At 44.0% G+C, this 13070-nt stretch overlaps 1 protein-coding gene across 1 annotated transcript in view; it reads right to left on the reverse strand.

Annotated features, from left to right (window-relative positions):
* NAT10 (N-acetyltransferase 10) overlaps window positions 1-13070 on the reverse strand; it is a 41329-nt gene that overhangs the window by 17283 nt on the left and 10976 nt on the right. The window contains exons 7-12 of the mRNA XM_054440768.2: window positions 11301-11415; window positions 11095-11202; window positions 7002-7135; window positions 5736-5829; window positions 5192-5290; window positions 2002-2138 (exon numbers count right to left, since the gene is read on the reverse strand). Coding sequence (XP_054296743.1) covers window positions 2002-2138; window positions 5192-5290; window positions 5736-5829; window positions 7002-7135; window positions 11095-11202; window positions 11301-11415 — 687 coding nt within the window. The remainder of the gene's footprint in view (window positions 1-2001; window positions 2139-5191; window positions 5291-5735; window positions 5830-7001; window positions 7136-11094; window positions 11203-11300; window positions 11416-13070) is intronic.

Genomic DNA, 13070 nt, shown 5'->3' on the forward strand with positions numbered 1-13070 from the left:
AAAAAAAGAAGAAGAAGAAAGTGAAAAAACCCATAGAATGTGAGAAAATTTTTGTAAATCATATCTGATAAGGGACCTGGTATCAAGAATATATAAAGAACCCTTACAAATCATTAATAAAAAAGACAACCCAATTAGAGAGATGAACAGAGGATATGAATAGACATTTCTCCAAAAACATACATGAGTGGCCAATACGCACATGTAAAGATGCTAATATCATCAGTCACCAGGAAATGCAAATGAGAATTATAACGAGAGGTCACTTCACACCTATTAGAATGGTTATAATCACAAAGATACATAACAAGTGTGTGAGAGGATGCAGAAAAGTCAGAACCCTCATACTGCTAGTGGGAACGTAGAATGTGCAACTGCTTTGGAAGAGTCTGGCAGCTCCTCGCATGGTCAAACATAGAGTTAGCCCAATAGTTTCACTTCTAGGTGTATCCCTAAGAGAACTGAAAAACATGTCCACGCAAAAATTTGCACACTAATGTTCAAAGCAAGATTATTAATAATATCCAAGAGGGAGAAACAACCCAAATGTCTACCAACAGATAAATGGAAAAATAAAATGTGGTATATCTATACGAGAGAATACTATTCAACCATAAAAAGGAATGAAATACTGATACGTGCTACAAGTCCGTCATGGAAGACCACATATTTTATAATTCCATTTATATGAAATGTCCAAAATAGGCAAATCTACGGGTACAGAAAGTAGATTAGTGACTCCCTAGGGTTGGGGGGTGTGGAGGAACTGGAGGAGGATGCACAGGCTTTCTTTATGGGGTGATAAGAATGTTCTAAAATTGGTTGTGGTGAGCATGGTTGCACAACTCTGTGAACATACTAAAAACCATTACATTACACATTTTAAATGGATAGATAGTATAGTATGTGAGTTATATCTCAACAAAGCTGTTTGAAAAGTAAAAATCCATTTTATTTCAGTATTTTCAGTGTAAGCAAAGCAGTCACAATAAATCTGCATACAGAATAACCTCTTCAAGATGTGATTTCTATACAGAAATCTTCCCAATATTGGAGATACATATTTACCAACCTCAAAAAATTTCACAGTATATTGTTATATTCAAAAAGCAAATTAAAAATGTTTTCCTTGCTCAAATGAAAAAAGTAAAATAAATGCAGAGAAAATGTACATCAAAATTCTAACAAAATCTATCTCCAGATGGTTGAATTACGGGTGATTTTTCTTTTTTCTTTTTTTTTTTTTTTGAGATAGTCTCGCTCTGTCGCCCAGGCTGGAGTGCAGTGGTGCAATCTCGGCTCACTGCAGCCTCCACCTCCCGGGTTTAAGAAATTCTCCTGCCTCAGCCTCCTGAGTAGCTGGGATTACAGGCACGCGCCACCACACCCGGCTAATTTTTGTATTTTTAGTAGAGATGGGGTTTCGTCATGTTGGTCAGGCTGGTCTCGAACTCCTGACCTTGTGATCCACCTGCCTCGGCCTCCCAGTGTGCTGGACTACAGGTGTGAGCCACCGCACCTGGCTACAGGTGATTTTTCTTTTGCTTACCTGTTCTAATTTTTCAATAGCCAACACTAAATATTTCAAATTAAAAAATCAAATATTTCAAATTTAAAAAAACACATCATTATGAACTTGCTTTCTTATGATAATTATAGTACTTTAATACTGTATTTTCTAAGATATAAGATATTGGTATCACCATCCATGTATTTTTCAACATTTTATCACACCTACAGACAGAAGCAGACACTCAGCACATCAGACTAAAATTCTTCAGTCTTACGCTGCCCATTTCATGTCGGGCCAGAGACATGTAACAGTTCATTAAGAGACCAGTTTCCATTTGCAGAAGCCCAGTAGAGAATGAAGCAGCCCCAAACACTCAGAGACTCTGAGTATCACACTTAGCTGTCCAGGCCCAGGCCACATCCGCTACATGCCCCTGAATCTGCAAGAGCCTGCCACAGGAGTAAGGACTCCTGCCCACAGTACCTTACCCGTTGATGGTGGATGCCATGAAAACAAGGTAGGGGCCAAGTAGGCTCTTCACCAAGGGGAGGGGGATGGCGGCAGCTTCATCAATCACAACTAGTTCAGCCTGGCCCAGCTTCACAGCATCTGCAGGATGTATATACTATGGGGAAGGAAAATTTAGATTATTAGCATAGCGAACTCATGTCACAGCTGTGATTACTGGTGACTCATCATAAAGGATGTTCTCTTTCCTCTCTCTCCCCGTTTCCTTCTCTCCTCTCATTCCTCCTTTCTACTTTTTCCTGGCAGGGCAAAAATGGGATGGGCTTGGAGTCAGACACCTGGGTTCAGAGAGTTCGGCCACTGATCATATGACCTTGGACAAGCCACTTAATCCCACAGTGCCTCAGACTCCTCCTCCTGCAAAATGAAGGAAATACCTATCTTATGGCTGCTTGAGGGAAAAATAAAGCAGGTATATAAAGATGCCCTGCCCAGTGCCTGACTCACAGTGCTGAGAGATAGATGGTGGTTCCCTTTCCTTTCTCTCCTTTGTCTCCTCACGTTTTCCCCCAGCCTCAGATAAGGGAAGCCGATGAGCTCGAGGCATAGCTCGACCCCAGTGGTGGCTAAAGAAGAGGATGTCGGATTTCTCATGCCGGGCACTGTGCTCCCTGCTCTGATGGCATGATTATAAGGGCCAAGTCTCCCTGCACTGATGGACATTTCTAGAACTTGTTATTTTCTTAATACATGCACCCTTACATATCTTTATGCATACAAACAACCTCTTCAGTTTCTTCAGGGCTTCCTGCTAATTTTAAAGTGGTTTGAAAAGCAATGAAGAGGTATCTTATAGGAAACCTGAATAACCAATTAACATAAACAAAGATACTCAACCTCACCAATAATCAGTGAAATGCTAAAGACAGCAGGGAGATACCATTTACAAAACTTAAATAGCTGTTAAAACATCCAGAGTTAGTGAGGTCTTAGAGAAATTAAAACTCAAATGAATGCTGGCATGGGAGTAAATTGGTATAAACCCTTTGAAGGAGAATTTGGCAAATTTTAAGAAAGCTGGAAAACTACACAATCCTAAAACCCAACAACTCCACTTTGAGAAACATACATGTAAACATAATTTACTCACATAATACCTAAAGATGAATCAACCAGATCTACAAGCTTTAATCTGCATAGATCTTGAAAACAAATGTTAAAAAAGGAAAGCTGAAGGAGGACAAGTACAGTATGTTACCACTTATGGACAGATAATTACGTAGTAAACATAGAAACACATGAACTGAAAGGACACACACCAGTATCAGAACTAAGTCACCCATGGGGAGGGACAGAAGGAAATAGGATGGAAAGGGGTTGAGGGACTTCAACTGTATTTGTGATGTTTTAGTTCTTTAAAACAAAAATCTAAATGACATTTAAAATATGAAACAAACACAGCAAACATCAAAATGTCAACAATACTTAAACCTGAGTGTTGGGTGCCTGAATGTTATACTGGTCTCTGCACACTCCTATACATTTGAACTATTTCATTACAAATAAGATGTTCTGCTTTGCTATAAGTTGATGGGCCAGGGAGGCGGCAACCCCACCCATTTCTTTTTTCATTTTTTTAGACGAAGCCTCACTCTGTCGCCCAGGCTGGAGTGCAGTAGTGTGATCTCGGCTCATTGCAACCTCTGCCTCCAGGGTTCAACCAATTCTCAGGTTCAACCAATTCTCCTGCCTCAGCCTCCCAAGTAGCTGGGATTGCAGGCGCATGCCACCATGCCTGGCTAACTTTTTTAAATTTTAGTAGAGATGGGATTTCACCATGTTGGCCAGGATGGTCTCCAACTCCTCACCTCAAGTGATTCGCCCACCTGAGCCTCTCAAAGCGCTGGGATTAGAGCCATGAGCCACCACATGCCCGGCCAACCCCGCTCATTTCTAGCAACAGAATGTACGTCCTCAATAGGGCCCCAGATCTTGGATTCTTCAAGGGAAAAACTAAACAAGCATCTCATAAAAGCAGCAGAAAGCAGCCCCCCAGGGGAGGTGAAGCCAACTTTTATCTAGTATTCTTCTTTTTCTCAATCTTGAGCCCAAAGAGAGGCCTGAAAGGAACACAAATGGAGTCTCATAAAGTAAGGTCACCTCCTCTGTGCTTACACTGGAGACAAAAGAACTCTGGTAATATGAGAGAGTATTTGATTACAAATTCAAGAAGGAGCAAGGCCCGAGGCAAGGTATTTCAGGGAAATGTTTTCCTTCTTTGGTTTGTGTATTTTTCTTGAGTTTTAACAGGTCTCCGTGTTCTCATTGCCTGCAGCCTGACCCTCACCAACAGCAGCCTTTCCTCCTCCCAGCTGGGGGAATCAAGCAAAAGTGAGAAGAAATATACAGAATGAAGAGATTCTAGAAAGAGACTAGTAAGAAAAAATTAAGGTGAAACACTTAACATTGTTTATAATCTGACCTCTGATAAAAAGGTGTAACTTCTTGACATGCATATACATATGCTTTGACAGGCATAAAGTGCTAGGGTATAAACTGCCAAATTCACCTGTCTCACTTCCCAGCCCAATTCCAGAAATAATCAATGAACCTCCTCCAGTAAGAGCCCATTAGTCTCAGTCCGTCTGTAAGCCCGTCACCTCATGCCTCTCTTAGAGATTTAGCAAAACTGCAGCCTTTGGACAAGTGCAGACCATTCAGGCTTACAGAGTGCTAGAGATTTTTAGAACTTTTGGGAAAACACTGTTTAAAAAAGAAAATAGGTCACTGGCTAAACCACAAAGATTCAGAGCACATTTTGCAAAGTTCTTTTTTTCATTTAAGCTGTAAGGTTATTGTTCTAGTTACAGATGCAACATTTCAAAAACTGCAATAACTAAGCAAAGTTAGAACTGATGTCAGAAGAAAGATTCTCTTTTAGTTAATCAGCATACTTTCCACCCCACTTATTCCATATTCAAAGGACAAAAACACAACTTTTCAATCTAACTACATATATTTGTTAGTTTGCTGAATGTTTTTCTTTAGAAGAGTCTGAAAATCTGGAACAGGTTTAGCATACAACACCACCATTGTCTAAAAGACATGCAATTACACAAGACATACATGTCTATAACAGGAAACATCTTAGAGCCGTTAAATACAGCAAGACACTGGCCCTGCACATCAGGGTCTGAGAGCAAGCCTCACCTGAATAGTCTGCCTGTGTTCTCGAAATACATTCACTCTGATTACTGCTTTGTTAAATTCAGGATTTAGAGACTGGATAATCTCATAATCCAGATGTTCCTGGTGGGGAGTCAAACCAACGACAAACTTTAGAAACAAGTTTTAAAAACTAAATATTATGAAAGTAAGCAAGCATTCTAAAGACTTCACTTGGATTTAAACCCAGCATTGTATCAAAATAAAAATCCTTTTTTTTTTGAGATGGAGTTTCAAGCCCAGGCTGGAGTGCAATGGCATGATCTCAGCTCACTGCAACCTCTGCCTCCCAGGTTCAAGCGATTCTCCTGCCTCAGCCTCCCAAGTAGCTGAGATTACAGGCATGTGCCACCACACCTGGCTAATTTTGTATTTTTAGTAGAGACGGGGTTTCTCTATGTTGGTCAGGCTGGTCTCCAACTCCTGACCTCAGGTGATCTGCCCGCGTTGGCCTCCCAAAGTGCTGGGATTACAGGCGTGAGCCACCACACCAGGTCCAAAATAAAAATTCTTAATCCAAATTTCCTACCTGATATTGTAGAGCATCAAATCCTTTAAATACAAATTCAAACAGAGTATGGAGGTTATCAGGGCTTGGGGAGGTAACAAAGATATTGGAGTACCTACAGAACAAAATAAAAGAAGGATTTTTAAGAAATTAGGAACATTTTAAAGAAACAACTTAAAAAAGAAAATATTTTTGTTTGCTCCTGTCCCAAAGGTGATAACCAGAGGTAACAGCAAGGGAAAAAGTCAGGACACCTTTTGGGAAGGAAAGTAAAGCAACTCCAGACATTTAGCTACCAACATCTGTGAAAGCAAACTGCTTAGAAGCACTGTGGAGACAACGCCCTCGGTGTGCAGAACAGACAGACTGCTTCCCAATCCAGTGCACTGCTACAAGAAGTAGTTTCATGCTCATCACTAGCTGTGCTGAGGCTTTCAAATGGTGAAGCTGGGGAGCTCAATCGGTGCTCAGGCCAAGGCCAAAGCTAACCTCCAAGTTATCTTTGCCTTGCTGAGTATAAAGGATGCTAACAGCAGATGCTAATGGCTAAGAGGCTGACTGTTACAGCTAGAGCAGCAGGAAGAACAAAGGACAAGGAGTTAGGAGCTAAGCTCAAGCCCCAGCTCTACCAGCACTGACTTGCTGGGGGATCTTGGGTAAATCACTGGAACTCCCCAAATCTGGGTTGATTCCTCTATAAAATGCCCACAGAGCTCTAAAGAGCACCAAGGAAGATAATGCACAAAGGCAAACACAGTAAGTTCTAGGTTCATTATTATGGCTGAGAAGTTGGAAGAACATACTCTATTGGCAGTTGCCATGTATCTTCCAAACCCAGTAGAAAAGAACAGAAACTAACATCACACCTAAAACCAGCTCCTCAGAAGCCAAAGAAAGCTTCTTTTAATCAAAATCATTAAAATGTCAAACTTGTACTTTTCTCAGTCAGCAAGGCTGGTCATACACATTCTCATGCCCTGAGAGTTGTAAAGTTTCTTACTCCCATTTCTTTGCCTCTGCATGTTTGTTCAACTGTAAATAGTGATTACAAAGGCCCTGGTATATATGTGTCTGTGTGTACACACGAGTAAACATGCACCTTTAGGGTGGGTTGGGGAAACAGTGCTGCTGTTTCCTGGCAGGAAATCAAGACCTAGAGAAATCACACACTGAACCCACTCAGAACTCAGAACTAGGAACATGAGATACCAGTCCTCTGACCCCAACCCTGCACACTACCCCCACAGAGCCCAGAGTTCCTAAAGATGGGGGACTGAATCCCCTTACCCAAATGCCACCGCCCCAGCAATCGCCAATCCCAGGGCTGCAGATTTTCCCCGTCCTCGGGCAGCTGTGAGTGCAACAGTACTCCTCAGGGTCTTTTCAGAGATGCCCTCGATAAATTTCAAGACAGCTTTGGCCTGTGGAAAGAGAAACATATTAGGTGAACTCCAAGAAAGACCCAAGTTTCCACCATTCATCACCATCACTGTGGAGAAGTGAGGTCGACGCCAGGCTAAATAAGAGGGCAGCTGTTCTTGCAGGCCAGAAAGCACTGCTCAGCACCTGGACTTCTCACTCCCTTGGGTCATCTCATTTCAGTCTCAAGGCCTTTGGTACCAATTTTTAATAGATGCTGATAACTCAAATTTACAGCTTCAGTCTGGACCATTTCCCTGCACATCAGACTTTTTTTTCCTTCTGAGATGGAGTTTCACCCTTGTTGCCCAGGCTGGAGTACAATGGTGCAATCTCGGCTCACTGCAACCTCCGCCTCCCAAGTTCAAGTGATTTTCCTGCCTCAGCCTCCTGAGTAACTGAGATTACAGGCGCTTGCCACCACACCCAGCTAGTTTTTGTATTTTTAGTAGAGACAGGGTTTCGCCATGTTGGCCAGGCTGGTCTCGAACTCCTAACCTCAGGCGATCTGCCCGCCTCGGCCTCCCAAAGTGCTGGGATTACAGGAATGAGCCATGGCATCTGGCCCACCCAGACCTTTTTTTTTTTTGAGACAGAGTCTCGCTCTGTCGCCAGGGGCTGGAGTGCAGTGGCATGATCTCGGCTCACTTCAACCTCCACCTCCTGGGTTCAAGTGATTCTCCTGCCTCAGCCTCCCAAGTAGCTAGGATTACAGGCGCACACCACCATGCCCAGCTAATTTTTGTATTTTTAGTAGAGACGGGGTTTCACCATGTTGGCCAGGATGATCTCAATCTCCTGACCTCATGATCCGTTCACCTCAGCCTTCCAAACTGCTGGGATTACAGGCGTGAGCCACCACACCTGGCCGGCCCACACCGGACTTTTATACACATGCAACTGCTTCCTGTACATTCCCATTTGTACACTACAGATCTCAAACTTGAAACTGAACGCCTAAAGTTGCCCCAAACCTCCTCCACCTAGTCTTCCCCATCTCAGTTAACTGTTCAACTGCTTGGGCCAAAGCCTCTTCAATTCTTCCCTGATAACTTGATTCGTCAATGAATCCTGTTACCTCCAAAACATATATAAAATCCTACCATTCCTTACTTACACCACTATCCTCCTCTACTGCTCTGCTCAAAGCCACCACCCTATCCTTCTTCCATCATGACAGCAGCCTCCTGATCAGTCTTCCTGCTGCCACCCTCACTCCACCAGTCTGTATTCAACACAGCAGTCAGACGATCCTCTTAAAAAGAAGCCTGGGGATGCCTCTGGCAGCTGTGCTGAAAGGAGACTATGGGCATAAAAGCCTCCCCTGCTTCCATCTGTCATAGAGTAAGTGCCAAAGCCCTTCCAGTGGCCTGAAAGATCCTCCAAAAATCTCCTCCACCCCTACTCACCCTGCTTTAGCCCCTCAGCCTCCCTGCCAGGCCTAGGACACCGGAGGGACACCCCTCCCCCAGGCCCATGCACGTGCTGCTTCCTCTGCCTGAAGCACTGGCTCCCCAAGAGCCACAGGGCTTGTTTTCTCACCTCGCCTCCTTCATGGCTTGGCTCCAAAATCACCTCCTACATGAGGCCACCCCTGCCCCTGTATGTAGAACCACAGCACCCCACCCTCATCTGGCATGCCCTATCCCTCTTTGCAACTTTTTCTTTCTTCCCATTGTATGTAGCATCTTCTGCTTCACCATATGATCTGCTCATGTCTTTTATTTACTGACTGTCTCATCTCACTAGGAGATAAGCTCCATGAAGCAGGTGCATCCCTCTTGTCTACTGCTGGGCCCCAGTGCCTACAGGAGAGCCTAGAAGTAAAAGCAAGATGCCAGTGACACTGAAGGACAGGAGCCACTAACTACTTAGGGGCCAAACTTTGCTCCTCAGCTGGATCTGTGATGGGAATAGGTGTTTGAGGGTGGGAAGAAGGCCAGATGGTCCTGAGAAGTTGTCATGCTTGCCTAGGCAATGATGCTAAGAAGACACTGAAGAGACATAGGCCAAGGTAGATGGAAGGGGAGAGGCTTCAGGAAGCCAGAGTTTCTCCAGATGAAAACACTCAAAGGGAATCCAGGTCCTACTTAACTTGGCCTTGCCTGAAGGCTATATTTTACCATTTTGTTTTATATTATGGAAGTTATAAACTCTGAAAAATACAATGACATAACAGAATGTTACCAAATCTAGACTAAAATGCATCCTAAAATGAAGAACCAATACAAAAAAGGCCAAAATCCAACTAAAAAGTGGGCAGAGGAAATAAGCAGACTGGCTCACCAAAAAAAAAAAAAAAAAAAACAAAACAAAAAACCAACAGCAACAACAACAAAACAACAGATGACCAATAATTGTATGAAGAAGGTACCCTCCTCTCTCCTAATTAAAGCAGCAACACAAATTAAAACAATGGTCCTATGTTCTCATATCAGATTAGTAAAGACTTACAAGTTTACTAGGAATCACTGTTGCAAGGGTGTAGGGAAAAAGGCATTTCCACACACTGGATAGTTCCATCAACTGGCACAACACCCATTTGAATGCACACAACCTCTGATCCAGCAATTTCTCTTCTGGAAACATACCCTAAATATAGTGCCCACAGACTTATCTGTAAGAATCCCCTAAGAGCACTGTTTCTAACAGTGGAAATGCTGGAATCAATCCAAATGTCTTAACAGGGGACCACTTACACTCTGTAGTATGACCCCTTTGCATTTAATTCATTTATGTGCATGAAAAAAGAGGCAGCAGGATACATAATAAACTGTTAATAGCAGTTGTTTCTGCAGAGTGAAACTGCCAAGTGGAAACACCACTTCTTATTTTTTTAGTACTCTTTTTCTATTAACTTTTTGGGTTTTTTTGTCATAGGCCATTTGTTTTCTTGTAATACTACTTAACTAGAATCAGTTTCTCCTGCTTTATCCTATCACTCACTCCTTCTCTTTTGTGATAAAGAGGGTACCAGGAAGTGAATCAAAAAAGCCTAGGGCCTGCAGCTGGAGCCGCATAGAGAGCTATGTAGCTGCTGATCATATTTCCAGAATGAAAAGGGAAGCCAGCCTGCTGGGACTCAGCCCTAAGCGGGAGGTGTCACTGCAGCTATCTTCCCTCTCAAGGGCAGCGACCCATGCTGCTCATTTGGCTCAGGCTGACCTAGAACCCTGAACACACCTGACAGTTCAAAGACCTCTGGGCTGTGCCCAGTCAGTTCCCATCATGGCCCAGGAACCACCAGGGAAGCCAAGTTTACCAGTGCAGACCACCTCGATGAGCACAGAAATGCAACCTGTAAGCTCTCACCCAGCCTGCTATTTGCACTCAAAGACCAGGTACATATTACCCCAGAGGGCCCTCATCAGGCCTCACACTGGAACCAGGGTAAATACCAGACTAGGGGCCTCAAGTTCTCCTGTCACTTCTGAATAAGCTGTAGGCAAAAACCTTTATATCATCAAAATTAACTGAAATCGAAGAACACAGGTATGTTGCCCTCTCTTGGAAAAAGTGGTGAGAGGATTCCTCTTTCAATGTAATCTGTCCAGATGTAGTGGATCATGCCTGTAATCTCAGCACCTTAGGAGGCTGAGGCAGAAGGACTGCTTGAGGCCAGGGGTTCGAAGTTTCAGTGAGCCGTGATCATGCCACTGCACTCCAGCTTGGGTGACAGAGTGAGACTCTGTTTTTTAAAAAAAAAATAAATAATAATAATAATAATAATTCATCTGCTCCATCTGTTGACTGGGGGGAGGTAATCCCCAGACTTCTTTTGGGAACCCACACAACATGAAATAGCCCTGCTATTGCTGAGCACACACGAGTATGAGCAAGGGGAAAAGTCCCCTTCTCCAGGGAGGGTCTGGGTCTTGAGTCAACATACCCTGGCTTCTGTTACGCTCCATATGCTATGTTTTACTACCTTTGTGTTGGAAGTTCCGAGCACCACACTCACCTGGTCTAGAGTCTTACAGCAGTCCACCAACACACCCACAGGCTGGGTGTCCTGCAAGCTCTCCTTCAACTCCCTCAGCTCCAGATCAGAAGGACCCAGACTCTCATCCTACCAGAGAGAGAAGGGGAAGGTCTGTCACTGCCACAGGAGGAACAACACAGAAAACATAACCTCCCCCAGATTCCTGGACCCCAGCACAGACTCACCGGAGTCTGGGGAGGCAGGGCCTCCATGGTAGCAACGTGGGAGGAGATGGGCAGGATGTTGAGCTGGTCATCAATGACGAGACACTTCTTACAAGAGGCCAGAGACAGAATAAACCTGAGATACAAAACCGCTGCAATGAAGTTTTAGGGAGGGCATGCAATGTCTATACAGAGTATAACTTTTCTTCAAAAAAATTAATTGGCCCCAAGTGTCTCTAAGAAAGCCAGAAAAAGCTAAAACCCAGTTGGAGAGCAGTGTGAGATGATTCAGCACCTCCTCCACAAGGCACCTGAACATACTTTATACAGCAAATGAGAAAACCAAGGACTCATCCCAGGAGATCAATTAGAAGCCCTCCTGTTGTGCATGACCGCCACTATTCCCTATACCACATGGCCCTCCCCTCATCCTCCCAGGCTTGCTCTTTAGCACTGAGGTGTTTCAGGCCATCCTTAAATGGGGAATTCCAAACCCAACCCCCATATGATCACCAGTCACACAGGGAAAAAACACAAATGAATTCATCTTTTGTCACTAGGAAAAAGAAACAAAAGGAAGAAGGGGAAAGGAAAGCTCCCCAAAGAAATACAATACAAACATTCTTGCATGCAGGAAAAAAAAAAAATGTGTTTGACTATAAAATTCAAACATCCTCCCACTGCAAGAAAAGGATTTCATAGGCTTCTGTTGTATTCAGTAGCACACAGCTGCTCCTCCTGACCTGCTCATTCTACTGAGTTAGTGCATCACAGATGGTTAAAATGAGAAAGGCCCCCAGGGTTCATCAAGGCTCGAATTTCTACACCTCAGCACTACTGACATTTTGGACCAGATAATTCTTTGGTGTGGAGCTGTCCTGTGCACCACCGGTTGTTCAGCAGCATCCCTGGCTTCTACCCACCAGATGCCCACAGCACCCACCACCACCCTCCCAAAGTCATTACAATCAAAACATTTCCAGACATTGCCAAATGTCCCCAGGGGGCCAAATGGCTCCAGATGAGAACCACTGATTTAGGTCAAAATTTCCTAAGGCGTTTCACAGGGTGCTAACCGGTGTTCCCATGCCCCCCAAAAAAACTCTGTGGTAAAATAAATTTGGGAAAAAATCAGCTAAACAGGTCCCTGCTGCTGCAAGACTTTTCAGAGATTACAACAGGCTGGGGTAAATCTTCATAAAGGAAAAAACGGTATAGGTGTTTACCAGACATATATGGCTAAACCCTCCTCATATGTTCCCTCTGAAAAGACTAGTGTTCTATGGCCGGGCACGGCGGCTCACGCCTGTAATCCCAGCACTTCGGGAGGCCAAAGTGAGCAGATCACTTGAGGTCAGGAGTTCGACACCAGCCTGGCCAACACAGCAAACCCCAACTCTACTAAAAATACAAAAAATGGCCAGGCGCGGTGGCTCATACATGTAATCCTAGCACTTTGGGAAATCACTTGAGGTCAGGAGTTCAGGACCAGCCTGGCCAACACGGTGAAACCTTGTCTCTACTAAAAATACAAAAATTAGCCAGGAATGGTGGTGGGCTCCTGCAATCCCGGCTACTTGGGATGTTGAGGCACAAGAATTGCTTGAACGCGGGAGGTGGAGGCTGTAGTGAGCCAAGATCGTGTCACTGTACTCCAGCCTGGGCAACAGAGCGAGACTCTGTCTCAAAAAAATAATAATAATAATATAAAAAATTAGCCGAGTGTGGTGGTGGGCACCTGTAATCCCAGCTACTCGGGAGGCTGATACAGGAGAATCACTCAACCCGGGA

The sequence above is a fragment of the Pongo pygmaeus genome, chromosome 9 (genome assembly GCF_028885625.2).
Source record: "Pongo pygmaeus isolate AG05252 chromosome 9, NHGRI_mPonPyg2-v2.0_pri, whole genome shotgun sequence".
NCBI classification, from domain to species: domain Eukaryota; kingdom Metazoa; phylum Chordata; class Mammalia; order Primates; family Hominidae; genus Pongo; species Pongo pygmaeus.